We start from the raw sequence: 24,274 nt of genomic DNA, 5'->3' as shown, positions 1-24,274 counted from the left end.
ACCAGTATCAAGAGCTGATACTGGAGATCTGTGGAGGTGCGAATGCACCCTGCATGACGGGAGATGTCTCCCTTATGAATGTGTTAAGATGAAGATGAAGCAACCCAAAAGGTGGCACGGGCATAAATAGCCCGTAAGTGGTGGCCATTTTAAGCCATTACCAGTATCAGGAGCTGATACTGGAGATCTGTGGAGGTGCGAATGCACCCTGCATGACGGGAGATGTCTCCCGTGTGAATGTGTTAAGATGAAGATGAAGCCACCCATAAGGTGGCACAGGCATGAATAGCTCGTAAGTGGTGGGTCAAACACGAAGAATAAGAAGAAGATGAAGATTAAGCCACCCAAAAGGTGGCACGGGCATGAATAGCCCGTAAGTGGTGGCCCTTTTGAGCCATTACCAGTATCAAGAGCTGATACTGGAGATCTGTGGAGGTGCGACTGCACCCTGCGTGACGGGAGATGTCTCCCGTGCCTCTCGTGCGTGACGGGATGATACGTCTCTTGTATGCGTCACATCTCACCTTTTAAAGAAGATTGATTGATGAGGATTAAGCCATCGAAGAGGTGGCACGGGCATGAATAGCCCGTAATTTCAAAGTGATCTGAAACAATATATCCTCCAAAGGAAAATAAGTTTTTAATCTCTAAATATGCTTATCATACACTAACTCCACACATTTTCTTGTGTTACACGTGCAAAACACTATTCCTAAATTCTAATCGTTTTAAAACTCTTCTTTGATAGATGAATAGATGTACAAGAACCCATGAACATCATAGGTTAGCATCTTAAAAGCACTATTTACCTGAATTTACCTAAGGGTCACTGTCTTACATGTGGCCTCGGCGAGGACAGTAAGCCGGCGGCTTGTCAAAAGTGCCCCAATTTGACCTTCTGTAGTTGATTGTTCAAAAGTGAACTACTTGTATATGTTTAACAGATTTCTAACAGTGTCCATGGTGCATTTTTAAAAGCATACAATCACCTTCTGTGGTTGATTGTTCAATAAATCACTGAATTATATGTTCAACAGATCTCTAACCCTGTCCATGGAGGAGGTTTTAGTTTAGTTCATTTATTATGCACCCCATAATAAAATGTATATATGCTGGTTAGCATTGTATATGTGTTGCCACGTCTGTGGTAGAAAAAAAATGTATTTGTGAGTGTTACCAGTGCCTTCAGACTAAATAACATGAGATAGTTTGAGCTCTGTAACTAGTTCATGCACTCACGAACATTAGAAGATAAATTATCTATTGGAAGATAAATTATTTATTTATATTCGTGCTCTACCCAAAGTTTGCTAGTGCAGACTAGTAGACTAGACTCACATCTCATGCTTTTCTTGATTGCACATGTGACTAATCATTCTGTAAGAGGGGATTGTAGATCAACTTATAGTTAGCTTTTGACGAATACTCTGTAATCTTTCATACATAATTGGGAAGTAACACTGTATCTAACCTTAATAATAGTAATACAAAAACGAGTATACTTGGCATTAAGAAAACAGCTTCACTTGGCGCTAAATGATTGGTGGATATGTTTAACACACATTGAACGGTAACATGGAAATATTGTATACAGTAACATTATATAATATTTCTTGGCAATGCTTTTAATATTTATTTAATGGAATTACATATAATACGCATCATTTGCATTAGATTTTCGCAAATAATGAGAGATTGAGCCGGTGCAGTACGAGAGTTTTGGCGGCGACGGCGCCTGGTGTTTACATGCGGCATGTAGGAGGTGGTGGAGTTGACACTTACACACACTCGCTCTCTCATACTCGTATTTACGTCTTTGGGGGCCAAGATGAAGAGTTTCTTCCTGCTTGTGTTGATTTTAAGCGTCTCTGTTGGCCAAGATGATGTAGAGCCCAGGATAACAATAGATCCAGACGGAGGTAAGCGTTGGGAAGTACGGCTTGACTTGTATAGTGTTTGAGATAGTTTAATTAATTCGTTTAGTCAGTGGGACAGGCAGCCAGTGTATGTATAAAAGTTAGGCATATATCGAGGTCCCTTCTTACAGTCGAACTACTGTATTGACGTGCCCTCACCCTTCCCCGAGGCTGCAACCCCACAACAGTTGACTAACTCCCGGGGACCTGCTACATAGTCTCTCCGGCTCGGCGCCTTCTTTTAAATAAATAAATATATAGTTTATATAGTAAAAAGTACATATTGTTATAAGCAGAATGTTGGATTTCTAGATACGTAGTTAGTATATACTATGCCTAAAGCAATTAATATGCACAGCATTTTGGGCAAGATGTGATGTTTTGATAATTACTTGTTTACTTGTTATTACTTGTGATAATTACATTAGGTGAAAGGAAATGTGTCCAATCACTCCTCCCAGCCGGAATTCGAACCCAGGTTTACCGATAGCGAGTTGAGGGTGTACCCAGCCTAATACTAATCGGCCTCACTAAACAATCACAAGCTCCATTTTTGTCAATTTGTGTGGCATCACAAAAATTAGTTCATTTATTATTTACATGAATTTAGCCGAGGACTATTGTTTCTTTTGGGATTTTGAATTGGAATTGATGGCATTTTACAGTTTTAGCAGGTAGGTGTCGCATTTATAACCCCATGGGTGGCTCGAGTTTTAAGATGCAGATAAGTCACAATAACGTGATTGAAGATATTATGACCAAACCACACACCAGAAGATGAGGAGACGACGTTTCAGTCCATCCTGGACCATTATAAAGTAGATTATAAGTAATGCACATTTAAAACTATCATAAAGTTTTAGTATTTGCCTAAGGTCCACCACTTATCTAGTGGCTTTAGTGGGGGGCAGGAAGCTGCTGGCAAAAGTTCCACCCCCCTATTTTCCTGACTTTTATCCAATTGGTTTTTTAGTTCAGTACAGTAATGTCTTGGCATTTATGGCTTTTGTAAGTGGGGCAATTCTATGGGGTTAAAACTCTATGGGTGAAAAAGCATCTCCAGATTTCCAGTTTCTGAAGTTCTGAAGTAGTTGAGTAGTAGTAGTTTCTGAAGTTCTGAAGTAGGGAGCCGGTCGGCCGAGTGAACAGCACGCTGGACTTGTGATCCTGTGGTCCTGGGTTCGATCCCAGGCGCCGGCGAGAAACAATGGGCAGAGTTTCTTTCACCCAATGCCCCTGTTACCTAGCAGTAAAATAGGTACCTGGGTGTTAGTCAGCTGTCACGGGCTGCTTCATAGGGGTGGAGGAATGGTCGAGGACCGGGCCGTGGGGACACTGAAAGCCCCGAAATCATCTCAAGATAACCTCAAGAAGATAACTCAAGTTGGAGGATAGGAATCTAGCTAGACCACTTATTTAAAATTTCAAATGTAATACATCCAAGGGGGAACAGCTTCTAGGTTAATAAACCACTGCTGTATATAGAAAAGGAGAAAAGAGTGCTTTTTCACCCATAGGGTTATAAACCCGTGGAACTGCCTACCCGCTGAAACTGTACATACCAAGACATTACTCAGGTATGTACAGGCAGATGTTTATTATACAGGATGGCTTTTCATTAATATTTTATCCTGTAAATTAGTACAGTACAATATTACACACTTCTTATCCATAATGTCCAGTATTTAAGCCCAGTCCATGGGTCATGTAGTGCAGTCAAATCACACCTGAAAGGTTCTGGGTTCAGTTCCTGCAGCAGAACAACATGATTTTGGACAAAGTTTTCTTTTGCCTAACACTTCCACTTACTTAGCACTAAATAGGTACTTGGAGTTACAATTGCTGTAGGTTGCATCATGAGAAGGTCTCTAGTTGGCCCAGGAGGACCTCGATAAAATTAAGGGGGTTTCTGTCTATGAACATGGGGCACCATATAGCTGTGTTGTACCTGATAAATGCTAAGCCTATTTAAGTGCTATTCATTTAAGTAGTCAAATTAAGGTTTCAAAGAATAGTTTCTTTGCAGAGAAACCATTTTATTTATAATGTGATATTCATTTGCAGAGATACCAGTCATTGAGGGCACTGGTGGTAACATTGACATTGTTGAGGAAGATGATGTTTTGGTGCTGACTAGAGATAACTTTCTTCATGTGGTTAACCCAAAGGATGCAATACTAGTTGAATTTTATGCCCCATGGTAAGTCGATGCACAACTTTTGAATGTCGGTGAAATTCCATAATTTTCATTTGCCTTAAAGTACTGTATGTCTTACCATCCTGCTGTTAAGAAAAGTGTTCTCGTCTCGCTCTTCCTCTGGGCCCTACTCGGTTTCTTGATTCTGAAATTTCTCTTTACAAGTTATTCTCTTGCCTTAGCTATCCCTGAATGTTACCAAGTGTGTCTACCCTAAAGCAAAATCTTTTCTTTACTCTAAACCTGTTTTTTTTTACTCAAACCCGTTTTCAATACAGTACTAAGAACCGTGCTTTGCTTTCCTTTCATTTCTAAACTTCTAAATCGTGTTAATACTTTCTCTTTGTTATAAAACTTACTTTTCAATAAATTATTATAGTAATCTGGTTATACTACTACTGCTTCTAATGCTGCTTGTGTTTAATAAATTTTGTGATTGTCTTGTTTTTAACACTTTAAAACTGACTGACTACTCAATGATAGTGTTGACAAAATCACATGTTAAACTTACTGACATGAACAGTGTAACAGTGTTTTCTTCTTTCATACTGCATTAGGAAATTCAGTCATATAGATTGGTATTCTTCCTAAATAATTTTTACATTCTCTGTACTCTCCACAGTCAGTCATGTTGAATTGGCTCTTGTACGAGGCCAATGTGTTTTTTTCTCTGTTGACACTTGCCTTTCCAATTATGTAGTTAATTGCTATATTTTCTGCGACGAGAGGCAGGATGTGTGGTCAAAGGAATACCAATCCTGTTGAATGAGTGAGGTGAATGAGAAGTTTGCTTGATATTTCCTTGGCCCAGAGAGGTGTTGCAGAGTTCTGGAGTCATACATTTTAAGTGTATGGGTAAATGCTGTTAAAGTCCCAATAGGTTTTAACATCCTATGTAATGTTTAGTACTAGTGGAAATGTCCATGCTTGAGGAGAACGGTGAGTCGCTCACACATGGTGGACCTGCGTCCTGCTGCCATTTCACCTCATGTTCATTTACACTAATCATGTGTACCTGTTAGCTTCAGTTAGGAATCTATAGTATGTAGTAGGTTATTCATGTACCCATCACCTGTGAGGGTATGTTCATTCTTTAGTCTTGAGTAGGAGTACAAGGTACTCAAATCTTGTGCATGTGGCTAGTTTGGGCAGGCCTACCACCAGACATGTTAGAGAAACATAGGTTTAGATAGTGTAATTTGTTGGTACTGATTCATTTCTTTGTTGAACTAATAATTACAAGTCCTGTTACTTCGCTTTTCTAAGTAAATGAATAGGGGGTTGAGAGATTTAGGAGAGATAGGTTAGTAGTAAAGTAACTAGGCCTAAGTGTCCGAACGCATCTCGTCTGTACACAGGCCCGCATGCATTCAAAGCGCGCGTTTTTTTATTTGGTTTAACGTTTGGAGAAATGTTCTAGTGATTTGTTTGTTTGGAGAAATGGTCTAGTGATCTCTTGAGAGCAGTGGCTCCCTTAAGTTAAGTTGGTCTTTTGTCAGTATAACTAGGATAGTTTAGGTTTTACTCATTTGTTACAGTGGAGTGTATTAGCAATTATTGTTGGTTTACTGTTACTATGATTGTGTTACTTGACTTTACCCTCAACACTGGACAAGTCACGTGTTAGTATCTTAGGTGTATGACTGACTGACTGATTATTGTATGTGGTGATCTGTAAATACACTGGTGAAATTTTAGTTCACATTTAAATTGTTCTTTCCCGGTTTCTAGTGTCAGAATACTGAGTGGGAGCGGTTAGTGGGTTACTAAACTAATTCATGAGCCGTATTTTGACGACACATAATATATAGGATCCTGGAAGTGTAATGGGTGTTGTGAACAAATACTGTTAAGTACCCCTTAAAGTTTAAAGGAGAAATTAAGAGTACAGTACTATGGGAATGTAAATTGTGCATTTTTCTATAATTAGTATAAGGAAGGGCACTTGTTTTGGCCACATGGCCATTCACCTAGCAAGTATTAGAATATTTAGATCATAACTGGTATTTTTAACCAGTTTTTATGACTGTTCCTACCCAGGTCCATACATTTTCAGTTTGCAACATTCATTTGCCTCAAAAAAATGTGAAAATTAAAAGTATTTGCATGGTACATTTTTTCCACTTTCATTGTATCTGTAATTTTTCCAACACTTAGGTGTGGTCATTGTAAGCAACTTGCTCCTGAATATGCAGCAGCAGCAAAGGAGTTGAAAGAGGAAGGGATAAGAATAGGTAAAGTGGATGCCACCAAAGAGCAAGAGCTGGCCAAGGAGTACTTGGTGTCTGGTTATCCAACTATTAAGCTCTTCAAAAAGGGTAATCCTGTTGAAGATTACAGTGGTGCAAGAACTGCCGAAGGTAAATCACAAATTTGTTTTATGTATTATGTGAATTTATGGTGGATAATTAAAATGCTTTGAGTGGAATATTCGTGTATATCACTTAAGATTTACTTTTTCATGTGAAGATGATGTCTATAACCATTTTTTGTATTTTATATACTGTACCAGACATTTTGTAATTTTTGATGTACTGGTATTGTACTCTACATTAAACAAATTGGCTATTTTCTCGCAGCTCTGGTGGACTATATGCGTATGCATGCTGACCCTAACTACGTTCCTCCTCCCTCTGCTGTCACGGTCCTCACCGCTGCTAACTTTTCAAAAACTGTAAAGTCCTCGGACCTGATTCTTGTTGAGTTTTATGCTCCTTGGTGTCGACACTGCAAAGCTGTAAGTTAATTGCTTTTTGTAAATTTGTATAACCTTGAAATGACTTTGAAAATTAATTTGGCAAGAGTAGCTGAAAGTGTTATTTCACAACTTTAAAGTCTAATAAGTATATGGTGAGTGTATGTAGTATGTATAAGCTGTATAATAGTTTGCAAATTTAATTTGATTTGTTTTACAAAAGTATGATATCAAAGAACTTTACACTCTTGGTTATACACTGGAACCTCGATTCAATGAGCCTCAATTTGAAGCATCTCCTGTTAGGACACACTTTTCATGCCAGATTTACTCTCCTGATTCAACGAACAAGTGGAGGGGGATGTGTGGATTTGATTAGGATGTTGGGACCAAGTGGGATTAGGATGTGGGACCTTGACAGATGGAGGCAACTTTATGAGAAATAATTGGGGCCTTGGGAAAGCCACAGAGTATATTTATAAACAAATTATCTTTTTTTTTTATTTCCAGTTGTGGAGGTTTTTGATCAGTAAAATACGAGCCTATTTTACTTTGAAAATGAGATTGAGGCTTGGGCAATGGAAATTTGATAATGTGGTTATCAATGTGGTTATGTTTGTAGATGAACTTGGCATTATAAGAAAAGGTTGGAGCCTTGAGGAAAGCTATTGAGAATATTAAAAACCCAAATTCTATGGTGGTTTTAATTTTATAATAATAATAATTTATTTGGAACGTACAATGGGTTGGCGAGATTTGAGTAGTAAAGGTTTTTGTTCACTCGGGTATGGCCCTGCTACCTTTTGAAAATGAGTTTTGAGGCTGGGAACATGAGAAATGGGCGAGATGTGGTTCAATTTTGTTTGGTAGTTGTCTATTTTAGGTTAAAATTAAAATGCGGACGCGTTTTCCCATGCCGACATGGTGTGCAAAATGCATCCTGGAGGCATCTCCAGTGGCAATGAATTGGGTTTGGTCCCATACGGTTCATTGAATCGAGGTTGTACTGTACAGATATTTGGATTAAAGGGTATAACAAACGAGATATAGTTTTTTTAAATAGGTAAACACTAAATAGATTTCGTTTCAGGTAAGTTTCAAAGGTTTAGATTTGAGAAGCTTGGTTAAATACCGATTTGGAAATGGTTGTTTTGTGGAACATATTGCCAGGCAACGTCGATGCAGGATTGTTGAACTCCTTAATGTGTAGGTTAGACATACTATGAGTTGAATTTGATATGAGCTGCCTCATTTTGGCTAATAGACCTTCTGCAGTTTCCTTTATAATGTTTTGAATCATAGCCTTTATTCTACTTGTGCAGTTTTGGTGTTGACTGTTGTACACATTTATTACCCTTTGGATTGAAGTGTCTTGTCTTCCCTGCCCTGGGGTTTGGCGAGCTTAAGGTTGTACTCTGTGTGGGTTGTGATTGTCTTTTTAAGGTGTCTACGTTATTAACATGTTCATTATTTTGGCTCATTACCTGTTGTTGAGTGATGCTTGCCATCTAAAAATAGTAATGTACTGTAACCTATCTTTGGCTATAGGTATAAATGGTTATATTTTATTTTCCGTCTTTCATACCTCTGGCTTGATTTCACACTAGAATAGTCATTGTATACAGATACTGTATATATTTTGTGGATATAGAAAAATGTTTGACGTTGCAATGACTCAAATTGGACCCCAGATGCTTCACAGTATTGTTCATTTCCACGATTGTGAAGCTTTTGTGCTGGAGGCTTTTGATTTCTACTGGAACCAGTGAGAAGATTTCTCATATCTGATGCTGTTGCTAGCTTTTTTTCATGCCTAAAAACTTCATGCTGCTTTGCTCTTCCAATTTTTCTTGTAGCCGATTCTACTTTACTCTTGTCAGGCATTACTTTGTGTTCTGTATTTCTTGGCTCTTCACACATTGGCAACTCATGTTCGACACAATTGCTATTTAGAATCTTTCCATTATAGGAATATTAAAATAAACCAAAGTCATCTATTTGGTAAAATACTGTTCAATTACTGGTCAAGGTGCTACCTCTGAAGGTAATCAGATTCATTTATTAATCATGGGTTAGTTGGGGACAACGAAGGGTGTCTGTCCCTCATTCCTTTTATTATTCAATCATCTACACATTACTTAATATTCTCTAGAATATAATATAATATATATAATATTGACCGCTCACAAGCTTGTACGTCACATTGTTGTTGGTTTCCATCTATTGCGTGCCATTTACTAACGGATCCATGCACCATGTACCGAGCCTGATACAAATTCATTAAAGTTTACACTCCTATTGCATTTTGATATTGTTTAAAAAAAATTCTTCTTTTCTAAGCAATACTTTGGCAATGTTGTAGTGGATTATTTAGACAGTCTGCATGCATATCTCTAGGTGCAGCATCAAAATAACAAAAAATTTTTTTTTAGATTCCTATTATACAAGCATATGGCTGGAAGCAGGAGTGTGTACAAATGTCACAGATATGGTTTCAGTACTATGTTGTACAGTCATGTTGACTTCGTATTCTTCTTCCCTTGAATTTTCTTGTGAGATTTGTGCTCTTCTCTGGCCTTCTGGCTTTCATTTCCTTTGACAGACATATACGCATCTTTGCCCTAGATCCCTTGTTTTTTTCTTATTAGAAGTTGGTTTAGTGAGAAGCCCCATCTTGGTTTGGGCTTTGCTGTCATTTTCTCCTGTGTGGTCTTGGCTTTTTTTATGTATTGAAATATATTACAGCTTGAACCTGAGTACGAGGCTGCAGCACAAGATCTTCAAGCAAACAACATTCCCCTGGCTAAGATTGATGGAACACAGGAAAAGGAAGTAGCTGATGAATATGGAGTGTCTGGATATCCAACTTTGTTGGTTTGTATCACACTGACAGTGATGAAATAGCATTGTGAATAATAAACAATATACTAGGCTAAACATAATCATATTTGAGATACAGTAGTATGCTATTTTTACACTTTGGGTAAAGTTTTGCATGGACTACAAATACACCTGTAGAATTTAGTGTGTAACAACTTAATTTTCTCAGGTATTTCGCAATGGAAGACGATTTGAATATAAGGGTAAGCGTGATCATTCTGGAATTGTTGAATATATGAAGGAACAAGCAAAATTGCCTTCAAGAGAGGCAATGACTCCACTAGAGGCCCAGAATAACTTTGCAAGGAAGGAAGCAAATGTAATTGCCTATTTTACAAAAAAGAATGATATGTTTGATGAATATATTGGAGCTGCAAATGAATTAAGAGGTAAAGTAAGCTTGTAAATGTCAATTTTGTTATTTTTATAATGCTTCATTATCATTCCCGACTATAAACTTTCTTCGTCATGACATTTGGAGAAACTGCAGTTTTATTAAAAGTTGTGATAAAATTGGTAAAAATTTCAGGAATTTTGAGATGGTTGACACATTTTTAGCATCATTGGAATGCTAGTGTTAATTAACACTGTACCTGTAGTGATGACCATGGGAGCTCAAAGTAAGAGGTTGCATGGGTTGCTTATTTGAATGCATTGAACTAGTACAGATAGCACAAAAGACTGAAAAGTAAGTATTTTTGGACAGTGGAGGGTACCATATAATGAATTGAAGTACTCTATGGAGAAAATTGAGCAGGTATAATTGGAATATTTTTTAAATGCTGTTAAAACCCATTTATACAAAGTACTGTAAAACATTTATTAATGGTGTAATTTGTAACTGGATATTAATGGAAGAGTATACTGGAGTGTGCAATAGGAGTACTGTAGATGGAATTTGTGAGACACTATCAACAACGAATGTGGACCAAAGTAAAAGAAATAATGATGGAAATTGTATGTGAAATGGGGAAAATCGTAGAAATATTTGTTTGACTCGATTGAAGACCTAGGATCTGTTACTGACATTCGGTAGCAATTTTTAGTGTAAAAGGAGTTTAGAGTACAAGAAGTCAATGAAGGAAGGTTGTTGGTACATTGACAAAATTATGATGGGTGGATAAGTGGGAAGAATAAATGATAGGTGGCTAGGAGGCTACATGGGAAAACAAATGCTGGTGTGATTGGAGAAAGCTAAAATAGACAAATTAAGATTTGTGTTAGAAGGATAGTTATGAATGAAAATGTGAATGAAATGTGTGGAGCGCAAAAATTTATAACACTTAAAAATTAACGACTTTTAAATACCATAGTTTTATAAAGGTGAATGAATGGACGGACGAGGACTATACTTGTTTAGTTGTACTCGCCTAGTTGTGCTTGTGGGGGTTGACCTTCGGCTCTTTGGCAATGGTAGTCTGATGAGGGTGGTGGTGGTTGTAAATAATGCCTTCCTAACCCATTTCAAACTTTCGTGAGGTGCGTGATCATACTTTATATTTTCATTGTACATCTTATTGTCAAAAAATCTATTTAAGCTGCTGAATACAGTATTTAAGTTGCATTGTCTTAAAAGATTTTTCTTCTTCCAATTAGGCAAATTGTCATTCTTCCATACTTTTGATGAAGTAACTTCTGAACATTTCAAACTGAAGCCCAACACCATTACTATTCTGATGCCAGAGATCTATTTCTCAAAGTATGAGGACAATGTCTCCAAATATACTAAGGTATGAGAAAAATTTCCTTACTGGGTTAATTTTTTGGGTGCAAACAGATATTGATGTCTTGCATTTTAAATGAAAATTTTTCCATCGTTTCCTTGGAGTGTTAAGTTTAGTAACAACTGCATTTATATTATACTGTACATTAAAAAAAATACCTTATTGTAATCCTAAGATATTATTTGAAATTATGTTGAGTATGTTCTTTTTAAGAAGCTAACATTAAAAATTTGAAGAAATTGCAGTACTGTACTGTGTATCTACAGCAGTTTGACAATTAGTAATACGTTTCAAGTATTCACATTAAGCAGACTACTTGCTGGAAAAATGACCAATACAGTACTTCATCTTATAACTTTCTGTATATTAACAGAGTTTAAAATAAATCAAAATTAAAATTTAATGTTGAGTAGGTTATCATTTACATGTGCACCTACGATATGTAGCAGGTGCTTGACTCGGCCGAAGGAAAGTTTTTACAAAGTAAACTGTGAATAGACTTCTTGCAACATCTGAATATATAGTACGAGTATTAGTTGTAGGAAGTTTATTTTAACATGCTCCTATTTCCTGAGCCATTATCTTGCAAGGAGGATTATTTTTTTATGTTCTGCAGTATTTATCCATAAATATGTAGATTCCTAATGTTACAATGCACAGGAAAGTTTATCCACATAAATGAGAAAAGTATTCCATGGTTTTATAAATGCAAGGCTTTGTAGGAATATCTTGAAATGGTTTTCCTAAGGCAATGTTAAATTTTTGACAGGCAACTGGAACATACAAGGAAATTGCTGCTTGGATTGCTAAGAAAAGTGTTCCTCTGGTTGGACAACGGACAAGAAGTAACATGGAATTCAAATATGCCACTCGACCTCTTGTGGTGGTGTATTATGATGTAAACTTTACTCACCAGTATGTGGCAGGCAAGTATTGAACCAGGAGCATGTTTAGTTTAGTTCATTTATTATGCACCCCATTCTCATCTTGTGAGCAGTAGTGGAAAGGGTTACAAAGGCACATCATGGGCTCGGGGACTGAACCCCACAATTCATTTAGCTAAGCAAGTTACAATCTTGATGAACTAGTTACAAAATTCAATAGACATCGTCACATCATCATCATCACTGGGTTTGAGATTGACCACAAATACAGTTTCTAAATTAAGCAACTGACATGAGGAGAGCTAGTGTCACAATTGTTATGTTTGTCCTGCACACCGCCCCCTCCCATCCAGTGGGCAGCAGTGGATACGTTAGTCACTTAGTTCCTACCTACAGTTCCAGAGATGTGTAAATCCGTTATTCAAAATGATCTGCTACCAGAAATCTTGGCCAAATATCCCCCAGGAGCATGGAGCTAATATTTGTTTAGCAAGAATACTATTAAGAGAAAGGTGATACTTGCATAATTTATGACCCCACCCACCCCCTCCACTTTTCTCTCCATTTTATGTACATATAGAAAAATAGGTACATAATTTATGCAAACAGCCTAGTTTGTAAAATAACACATACAGGTACAGTATTTGCATATTTTTCAAGATTTTAATTAAGATTACACTTGTGGTATACAGTAGTGTGAAAAATGTACAGTAAGTATATAATAAAATTTACCAAACAAATTACTTTTATAAAATGACAAAGCATCCCTTGATAACAAGGTTATACATAGATTTTACCTAGAATTTATACTGTTTGTGAAGAATATAACTAAGGGGTAAAAATATGCTTTCAGACACCCAATTCATTCGTAACAAGATACTTCCTGTGGCTGATAAGAATAGAGACATCCTCTTTGCCATTTCCAATGAAGAAGAATATGAAGAAGAGATAAAAAGTCTTGGTTTGGAAGACTCTGGAGAGTCTGTTAATGTTGCAGGTTTTGTAAACAATTTCAAGTAAGTACATTTTTTCTAGTATACTATGTTAAAGTTTGGAAAATAACCACTTCCCCTTCCCCCAGTGAATGTCTTTGGCCTAGGAAAGTATTTTCTTATTTTCACTGTATTTGAATGAGATTATTAAATTCAGAAATGTTAACGTTTTAAACTTTTCCCAAATATTTTGAAGGTATCGGTGCAACCTTAATATTCCATACCAATTGGGGCCAAACTCAATACTGTATGAACTTTAATACCAAGGTTTCCTGGTTGGTTTTATTTATTTGCTATTTATTTACAAATGTTTGGAAATTGTTCTTGCTGAAAATGATAGACCATACACATTAGATAAGGTGCAAAACATAAACCGGTATGCAGTATGAAATAATTTGAATTATATCTAAAGGCCTTATTTATGTTTGAATGCATATGGAAAGCACCATTCCAAGGTGTGCTAGCAAGTCATTCTAGGCAATTTTTAAGCAACACATTTTGGGGTAACATTTTGTCTGCAACAGATGGCAATGACTATTGATTTGTGTCTTGTCTGTATTGGCAGAAGGGTTAATGAGAAATGGGTAATATAATATAGACAGGAAAGGGAAAGAAAGACAGGATGGGAAGAAGGGTCAGAGAGGTAGTGAAGGTTTGTTTGGTGATAAGAAGTTTCCCAAGAAGCCTCGGCTATGACAGCCCACCGATGGTAAGCTCTCTGGAGGGAGCAAGATATTAGAGTTGAAGAGAAAAATCATTAATTACCCTATCCTAGATTTTATGAACATAAAGTTGGATCAGATTAACCAGGTGACTAGGAAGTATTTACAAAATTATTTAATTAAATCAAATACTGTTGAACCTGTGACTACACACACAAATCACAATAGCGTGATACATCAAATGAACAAATCCACAAGGGCCGTGATGAGGATTCTAACCTATGTCCGAGAGCATCCCAAAAGCTGCTTTAATTGACTGGGATGCTCCAAGACGTAGGTTCGTATCCTCATCACGGAACTTGTGGATTTGTTCATTTAACCTGTGACTAGTTTTGACAGGAAAATTATAATCTGAAAAATCCAGGTTTTAGGTTTGTTTTTCATCAAATAGGCAATTTTTCATGGCATGCACAACCTTGTTGGGCTTTTATTTTTCGTTGAAAATTTTTGGGGTAAAAGAAAATTAAAATGCCAGATTAATTTATTCTCCGGAAGCATAAATTGTAATTTTTTTAACAGAACTATAGAATTGTATGGTCTTTCCAATGATATCATCAAATTAACTGCAGTAAAATATGTAACTGAAATAGATCTAATTTACTTTCATGAAGTTTTTGGTAACCATGGTTATGCTTTAAGGCTAAATTTCAAATAGAATGATTTTTTCCTGATTTATAAGTTGACATGGGGCTCTTAAACTTGAAGTAGGTCTTTATATATAAAATGGACTTCCTTTACAAAGTTTATATTTATTTATATGCCATTTTACAGATACCCAATGGAACCTGATGATGATTTCAGCTCTGAAGTTCTTAGTGATTTTGTTGAAGAACTTAAAACTGGTTTGTCTCACTTTTTTTCATATTAGATGTAGCATATGATTCATAATTAAAACAAAGTTTTAAAATTAATAATGCAGTACTAAATCTCTTGTCTGATACTTTATTTTCATATAGGAATTCTCCTGCACTGTTGGCCAAATGCACTGATACGCTACCTCTAGGCTACCTCTTGATGCAAATATAAATTATAAATTCTATATTTCAGGGAAGCTAACTCCTTACCTGAAGTCTCAACCGGTTCCCAAGCGGCAAGACAGTCCAGTACGTGTAGTTGTAGCCAAGAGTTTTGAAGAGGAAGTGATGCTAACGAAGAAGGATGTGCTCATTGAGTTTTATGCTCCATGGTGTGGCCACTGTAAGAACCTGGAGCCAGCATACAAAAAATTAGCTAAACAGTTGTCAAAGACTAATCCAGATGTTGTGGTTGCAAAGATGGACGCTACGGCTAATGATGTACATCCTTTGTTCAAAGTGGAAGGATTTCCAACTATCTACTATCTGAAAGCAATCGAGAAGGATAATCCCATCCCATTCAGTGGGGAAAGATCCTTGAAAAAGCTGAAGGTAAGAAAAGATGATACCTATGGGTGGTAGTGGAAAGGGTTACAGAGGCACATAACGGGTTCGGACTGAATCCCAAAATTCAATTAGCTAAGCACATCATCATTAGGTAGTTACAAAATTTCATGTATATTGTCACATCATCAAATGGTTTGAGACCAATCCCAAGTACAGTCTCTTAAGCAACTTACATAGGTGGTGAGCTAGTGTCATCATTTGTTTATCCTGAACAATACTGTACCTCCAGCCAGCGGGCAGCTGTAGATAAGTTGCAATCGCCCATGGTTACTACTTCGTTAGCAAACTGAGAATATCATTTCTGGCCTTAGATAATTTTGAATGAAATATTTAAACATTTCTTATTACCTAATCTTTAGCAGAAAGGCAGAATTTTGCTTGCCAAAATGTATTTGTTGCCTCAAATGGCCTTACAGATTTTGCAGCCAACCAAGTCATTCAAACGTGTCCCAGCCACCAGAAGTCTGCCACCTATTCATTCATAATGCTATTTAATAGCTAAGATAATTAGCTGGCTACAGCCCATAAAACAATACATTCATTGAAATGTCATTTCTGTGGCCTTCCTATACTGTAATAAAAAGTTAAAAATGTTCTTGGGTGTATTGTACATTGGCCCACACAATGCCGGGGAGCCGGTGGCTAAGCGGACAGCACGATGGATTTGTGATCCTGTGGTCCCGGGTTCGATCCCAGGCGCCGGCGAGAAACAATGGGCAGAGTTTCTTTCACCCTATGCCCCTGTTACCTAGCAGTAAAATAGGTACCTGGGTGTTAGTCAGCTGTCACGGGCTGCTTCCTGGGGGTGGAGGCCTGGTCGAGAACCGGGCCGCGGGGACACTAAAGCCCCGAAATCATCTCAAGATAACCTCAAGAAGGCTAGCTCTGAACACTTAATGGAATAATTTTTTCCCTAACTATCAATACTTTGTCAAATATCGGTATGATTTATAGCGAGTTACTCCTTTTTCTTTTATATTTGCATACCCTGATGTCTAAGACCTCTTTACCGTGACATGCATAGTGCATTACAGTCCACGTATAGCCACATTATCTCCAGAATTTTTGACAATTTCTTTTCTTATGACAAGCTTTTTGAAACTATGCTCCAGGAGTACTTGTACCCTTTATTTGTGCCTGCAACAAAAGCTTCTTGGTTGGTTTGCCAATCGGTTAAAATGTTACTATTTGTAACCTATAGTATGCCTATGTCTATAGTAACCTATAGACTTTGATAATGCTTGAAAAATTCTTTGTATATTGATACATTTGTTAAAAATGAATTACACACACTGGTGTTTGATGTCATTGCTGGTATTCTTATATTTATGGTCTAATTTTGGGGGTTTTGTTTTTCTCTTGCATCTCTTATTTCATGAACTGTAATAGATCTCTACATTGTAGGGGTGGCCCTGTGATAAATTGCTCAAAGGTATTCAGTTAGTTTGGCTTTCTCATGGATGAGCAAGTTATAAAACTTGCTCATTAATAGGCAACACATTGTTTATTCTGGAACTTACCATCCTTGTTCAGAATATCCTGATGACACTAGGTGCATTTCAGTTGTCCAGGTGGTAATAGGTTTAGTGCTTCCCTAAATATCTTTAATACATACGTGGTTCAGATGTGGGAATGGTTGTCACATTATGGAAGTAGTTAGCAAACATTTATATGCAGTACAGTAATATGAATGTGGAAAAAAAATTATATTGTTGGAGTAATAATTCTTGTAGGGGACAGGAACCCTGTACATAGGCTTATTGAAGTTCCACTGGGCAAACTACCGACATTTCCCATGATGCAGCCCACAACAATTGCCTAACCAGCTGGGTGCTCATTTTATTAGTAGAAAAATCCACATAAGGTAAAAAGTGTCCAACAATTTGACCCGCTTGAGGATTGAACCGCGTCTCTTGCCTGTAAGCAGAGGTCATAGATTGTGCTACAAAGGCTCAGTTAAGCAGATTGTAGAAGAGTACAAAGTGGTTACACACTAGGTTTAACTACATATTAAAACCATTGCTTAATGCAAATCTTCATTGGCCAAAGTTGGCAAAAGGCCAGGGGCCAGATTCATGAAAGCTACCCAAGTACTTACGAACCTGTACATCTTTCCTCAATCTTTGACGGCTTTGTTTACATTTATTAAACAGTTTACAAGTATGAAAACTTCCTAATCAACTGTAGTTAGTTATAAACAGCCTCCTGGTGCTTTGGATCTCATTAACTGTTTAATAATTGTAAACAAAGCGGCCAAAGATTGAGAAAAGATGTACAGATTCATAGGTGCTTGCGTAACTGCTTCGTGAATCTGGCCCATGGTCTTTTAACTCTGGGGTTCTTCTGGGGTTATCCATACCCTGTATGGGGTATGGGAACCGGTAATTGGAGTATGGGTCTCGGAACAATTACAAAAATAGATTAGAAATAATCGGTCATAAACAGTACTGTACCTCGATTCCATATTTTTATTGCACAAAAATTGCAGAAATCATGACAGTTGTAGCTACCGTGTACATTTGTGATTTGCTTTATGTATAAATGATATAATACTCATAATTTTCTTTCAGCTGTTCATTTCCTAGGTATCCATATATAAAGTAAAACTGGCATTCTGCCAGTAAAACTGCCAGTAGTTTAGTACTGGCATGTTTTTGAAGTTGTACTCATACCTAATAGGACTGGTGGTGATTATTATGAGTCTGCTAAAGGGAGTAAGAGGACTTGCTCGCTAATTCATTGACAGATTTGTAATTTTATAAAGGTTAAGAATCCATGCTTTAATTTCAAGATTTACTTATTGTAATACAATATTTCCATGAACAACAAAGCCCATCAGACATTCTGCCAATTCTATTATTTGTTAGTGTTAACACTTCATGTTCATTAGTGCAGTTTAAGCTATTGGATATGTGACTTATTTGACTTTGATTTTGGATATTGACTGTAATTTTTTTTTTTTTTTTTTTTCAGGAGTTTGTTGCACAAGAAGCCACCATATTTGAAAAAGATCAATCCAGAGATGAATTATAGATGGAGGATGCATTCCAATAAGTGTCCATTAAATTCCTGAACAGATTTTGGATCAAAATTTCTAAAAGTAACGTAAGAGTATGACAGTTGCTAGGGGTGAGGATCTGATAATCCAAAATTGGGAATTTACTTGCTGTTGAAGGTCTGATAATTTAGTTGAATTAACTTTATTGTATGTATTTGTAATAGATGTAAGTACTACATAAAGAATTTACTTGTTTAATTTTGATGATTACTAGTTTCACTGAAGTTACATGTATGTGTCACTTGACTTATGGTTTCAACCAAACATGATTCTTTAACATCGTGTAGCGTTGAAATATTTTGATATGTATCACCATTGTACATAATTAATAATAACTATTCTTAGTTAATGAACACTGTACACTAAACTTTTTTTTTTTTTCTTGAGAGGTATATAGGCATGGGTAAAGTGAATGCTAGATATACAAAACTTGTATGTACGTCAGGTGTTGAAGTAAAAAGCATTCCTGGCATACGTGTGTCTGGACTCTTCCCTTTAAGGAGCATCACTCGGCCTTTCTAGTGGTTTATAGTAGGCAGGAAAGTGTAACTATTTCTAGAGTGTATATCACGAGGGCTTGGGGCATTTTTTTTTTTTTTTTTACACACCATTGGAAAGGAGGGGGAATACATTCATCGTTTATCAAAATATAACCGAGACGGGCCATGCACTCTTACACTGCACCTTAAAAACTGTAGTGTTCAGTAATTTGTCTTTTGTAATTAGACTACACCTAATATTTAACACTTTTTGTGACAATGCAGCCACATGGCTGTTGGCGAATTTCAGGTTTGACTGCACACACACACCTGTGTCGAACTTCACAGAACACATGTCGCCTTGGTCATTTGAACCCTAGTTTGCTCTCTGGACCATTTCTGTAGTGGCCAATGGAACTCTGTACTTTATTTAAAAGGGTACAGATATTTAGTGCATTCCATGTATAGAATATTGACTTTAACCCTGTATTGTTAAATTGGTTGAGATTTTTTCTAATTTTATAAAATAAAAGGTATAAGTTAATTAGTGTATTTAATCAACAAAGTATATCCTTGTTGCATGCAGTTAACCCATTGTATCGTATTGCATGTTATTTGATAAAATCATCAATGAATCTAATTCCTTTGATATTGCTAATTTTGTCTTTCTGCTCTTGGCATTATAACGTATTTATAACATACTCCTTTACTTCTGTGTATGTATAACACTTTACTTTTGTTATTTCACCATCTATAACACCATCCACCTGGCTATCCCCACTGATACCACCACCAAGCAAGTTGTTACAAATTATGACTTGACTAAAAGTTAAACTACTTAATGCTACCACCACTTTCGCCTTTGATGAACATAAGTACAGTGACCGGCGGCAAAGGATACCAGCCATGAAAGAGTTAAAGATGTGAGTTAAAGATGGGAAAGGGGGGGGGGGAGACCACAGTCGACTCTCTTCACCGGCAACTCTTGATGAATGAATAACGGGAACGAATGGACACTTCAGATGGACAGCTTAGTATTATATATTTAATTAAGTTCAATACAAAACTCCTAATCTATCTACCCTATCAAGTCAATAAAATTATCAACACTTGGGATATTTAGAACATAAGGGACCAGTACTCAAAGATACAGCAGTGATGAAGCTTCTGTGTAGACACCAGATTCAGTCTCCTCCCTCCTGTGATGCCCAATACTAGACCCCAGACTCCTGTCTGGTCTGCACATACTCCCCCACTACCTCTCATAATGAGCTTTTTTTGCCCGTCGATCCCCCAATTTTCCGTTGAATTAACGGACTTGAATCTGAATAGCCTTCCAACCTTTGAAACTACCTGAGGTGAGGTTTCTGCGACCTTACCTCGCCTCCCTGTGAAAGTCTCGTAATTGTTATCCCCCCACCCACCCAAATCTCTAAGTCACCTCAACAACTGTTATAGCATTCTCAAATGATGAAGTGTTTGAATATCGATACAAATGATGCTATGTACCCTTTTGGACTTATTGCAATTTTTTATTCTCGTTCTTGTAGTTGGTTAATTGTAAGAAGTGTTAATTGTGCCTTCTATATTTGTATCGACTACAGAGCAGTAAAGGCTATATGGCTCCATTAATCTATTTGTGCTAGAATTGCTTAATAATAATAATAATAATATTGTTTGGCTTTATTAATGAAAGTAGTGTACTCCCATCTGTTGATAAAGTATTTAGACTACAAAGTTACATTTTCCAGTTTTTCTTTGGCACCTAAGATGGCCCTTGACACATCTGTAGAGCAGCTAGTCTTGTAGGTTTGGTGGGGCACTTTAATAATTACAGTATACCAATTAACTTTGTGAAACTTTAGGCATGCATGAATTTTTCAGAGAAGAAAACAGAAAATTCCAACCTAGGAGTTGTATCCATAATAAAATATTTATAATAGGGTAGTGGTAATGTGTATTGGAAAAATTTGTTGTGTAGTCCTGTTGCCAGCCAGTCTTGTAACCAGTAGGGCTTAAAAGGTTGCTACAGTACTAACAAAATCATTGCATGTATATTTTAATTTGTCTAGTACAGTATCTAATTTTTTTTTTTTTTTTTTTTTTTTTTTTTTTTAACTAGGAGGATAAAGGAGTGTGTGGCCTCACTCTCCATTCCCACCCCAATCTGGTAGTCTGGGCAAATTTGTCCCATTTTGCCTAAATTATGATAATACTGTAGATATAATGCAATTAGTAGCAGCTTTGGAACCTCAACCCGATTAGGGTGCTTGGTTAACTCGGCATTATTGGTTTTGATGCAAGTGACTAACTTCAACATTTTCAATCACATCTATGAAATCTAACCCTAAATCATTCCCCACTTTCTCATTGGGAGACTTCTGCCTCATCTAGGGGGTAAATGGGCACTGCACGGGTCATTGGATATTTGCATAATACTTGCAATGGTTATTGGATAGGATGCAACTAGGCACCTCTATTATATTTCAAGGTACTATGTCATGAGCTTTCACTGGGTCACTACCAATTTACCTCCGGTAAAAATGTACTGATTATAGACCACCAAATTTATCAGAATGTCAGCTGTACTGTGATACAAAAGCCAAAAATGGGAGGAGGGAAGAGAACAATTCTTCCAAAAACCACGTAAGATACATGCATTCATGACTGGCAGGACAATGGGATGAAAATCTAAGGGCAAAGTGCCCATTGAACCAAGTTTTGTAAGGAAACGAACAATCATGTTGAACCAGGACACTGCGACAGCTCCAATGTTCCAGATCTAGTTATACATATACAGTATGTATGTAATAAAACTAAGGTACAGGCAGGACCATCTTGACAGTATTGTAGGCCCTGGGCAAAGCAATGCACTGGAGCCCCCCATATCCAGATGATGGGGCCCCCATACCCAGATGATGAGCCCCCCATACCCAGTACTGCCCAACTGCTGCAGTATAGAATTGCTCTCGGTTATGCACAAATTATTTATATTGTAAATATTTGAAAAGGTAATTGAATCCCAGGCCTTTCCATGGGGAGATGGAATGATTATCCACACTGCCAAGAGATATCTCGTGGACATATAACAGCATGGGGCCCCCAGAATACTGGGAACCTGGGTAACTGCCCAGTGTGCCCATACATAAAAACAACTGGGTACAGGGAAGGAGATAGCAGAGCATATCTCTGTTTACCGTTGGAGTTCGCTGTTGTGGAGTGATGAATGAATAGAGTAGACTGAAGTTCAGAAAAATTGGAAGTACTGTATTGTATGAGTACTAAAGCTTGGTTCTTAAAGTTCAAGCAGCTTGCCAATTCATGACTGCCACCATCTTGGTAATAAGTTGCCACAAAGATAAAATGCAGATGGTTTTTTATTGGAAATTGATTTCCCCACAATATTTGCTAATTTTCACAATGATCAAGTAAAGAAAGGTGTTAGCAGTAAGATCTCCATCTCTTGCTTAGGAGAATTAATAACCCTGCAAGCCACAGTACTGGCTGTCATAGTAAAGGATTATGTTGTGTTAAAGAAGTTAACTTCTTTCATGCTGCATGCTTACTGTAGAGTGGTCAGTGCATGCACAATCTGAGTTCCACTAGAAAATGCACCTTCTTATGCTGCAAGAGGCATAACACAGGGTGGAGTGGAGCGCAGCATCGGGTAAAGTTAGTTGCAAGCAGTCCCCGTGGCGCAGTGGTAAAACACTCGCCCAGTACTTCATGAGCACTTAGGACTTGGTTCTGGCTGGGGAAGATTGACTGGGTGCCAATCCTTAACTGTAGCTGTAGCAATCCTTAACTGTAGGGGAGGGGGGAGGTACAGTGTTGATGCAAGAGTCTACAAGAGTTGACTTGTCAGTATTTAAAGGGAACAAGGACGAAGAAAGAATAGTTTTTAAAGATGGCCATGGTTCCTGCAAGGTCCTGGAAAGACTCATTAAGAGATTTGTTGAGCACTAAGAAAAGTGTGTTTTGTCTCTAAGAATTAACATGGCTTTATTTCAGGCAAATCATGTAACAATTACAGTACTTTACATTAAAATTCTATGATCAAATGGCAATGATAAAACAGGAGAGAAAAGGGCGGGCTGACTGTGTGTTTTGACTAAAAGATAGCAATTAATACTGTCCCAAACAAAAGGCATCTAATCAATTTGTTTTGCCGGGAACATGCAATGTATATACACCTGTACATGTTAGTCTTATATCGAGGTCCCCCCATAAAGTTGAACTGTGGACACTCCCCAGGATGCCCCCCCCCCCACCAAGCTGACTTAACTTCTTGGTACACCTAGTTTATGCCCGAAACGCTTTGCGTAATAGTGGCTTTAGGCATTGTATGTACTAGCTCTATCTATAAGTCCACCAATCTTTGTAAAAATTTCTTGTATGTATGTACCTTACCTAAATAAACATTTATTTATTTATTTATTTAGTTACTGCTAGGTGAACAGAGGTATTAGGTGATAGGAAATGCACCCAACCATTTCTGTCCTGCTTGGGATTTGAATCCAGAATTCCTGATTGTGAGTTGAGAATGATCCCGACTGTATTACTGGGTCGAAAGTAGTGTAAAAGTATTTAGCCGTCAATGCTTGTATGTTTGCAGGTCCCATGTGAACTAAGAGACAAACTCATGCTTGGATAAAATTATTTATTTATATATAATATGGTTAAATTAATTAAGTGTAAATTATACACCATATACAATATAAAGTATAAGTAAATTAACTGTAAACTATAACTGATAATAATAAGGTGTATAATTAATGTGAATAACAGTGTATAGCTTTCATGTAAAATAAAGAAGTTAAAAGTAAATTAACTGTGAATAAATAGTAATATTGTAAAACTGATGAAGTTAATGATGACCACAAACTATAACCGAGTTAACAGTAATTGGCGACTGCTGGTAACAAGCCTAATTAATGCAATGACCAATAACAACTGAGTACTGCGGGTGTGGGGGGGGGGGTCGTCTGGCATAGCACAGCATTCGGTTGTTCGGTCATTACATTAATTATGCAGTCGTTCCCAATCCTTTCCCTTGAGTGGATCTCTTCTCTGAGGATAGGTTATAATGCCATACTAAGTGTAACATGACAGTTTATTTTTATTTATAAGAGTAAATTTTTATACAGCATAATACAAACATTCTTTTTATTAACAATGGAATTATACACATCATAGCTTTAAACATCTTGAAATCTTGATGTATATTTGTATAGTAAAGTTACAGGTATGAGTAAGCAGCATAATGCTGTATTTTAATATTGAACAATTACAAAAAAATGTATGAA

At 37.0% G+C, this 24,274-nt stretch overlaps 1 protein-coding gene across 1 annotated transcript; it reads left to right on the top strand.

Annotated features, from left to right (window-relative positions):
• Positions 1-1,719: 1,719 nt before the first annotated feature.
• LOC138358831 (protein disulfide-isomerase A4-like) lies at positions 1,720-19,512 on the top strand. The gene is made up of 12 exons (XM_069317065.1): positions 1,720-1,919; positions 3,981-4,116; positions 6,271-6,473; positions 6,693-6,850; positions 9,554-9,682; positions 9,858-10,077; positions 11,285-11,418; positions 12,182-12,338; positions 13,150-13,312; positions 14,782-14,852; positions 15,058-15,416; positions 18,405-19,512. Exons 1-12 carry the CDS (start codon positions 1,829-1,831, stop codon positions 18,462-18,464), a joined length of 1,881 nt encoding a protein of 626 aa, XP_069173166.1. The 5' UTR covers positions 1,720-1,828; the 3' UTR covers positions 18,465-19,512.
• The last annotated feature ends 4,762 nt before the right edge of the window (positions 19,513-24,274 follow it).

This window comes from Procambarus clarkii, chromosome 86 (assembly GCF_040958095.1).
Source record: "Procambarus clarkii isolate CNS0578487 chromosome 86, FALCON_Pclarkii_2.0, whole genome shotgun sequence".
Lineage (NCBI taxonomy): Eukaryota > Metazoa > Arthropoda > Malacostraca > Decapoda > Cambaridae > Procambarus > Procambarus clarkii.
Note: the sequence above shows the minus strand (reverse complement) of the source record. Positions and strands in the feature narration are given on the sequence as shown.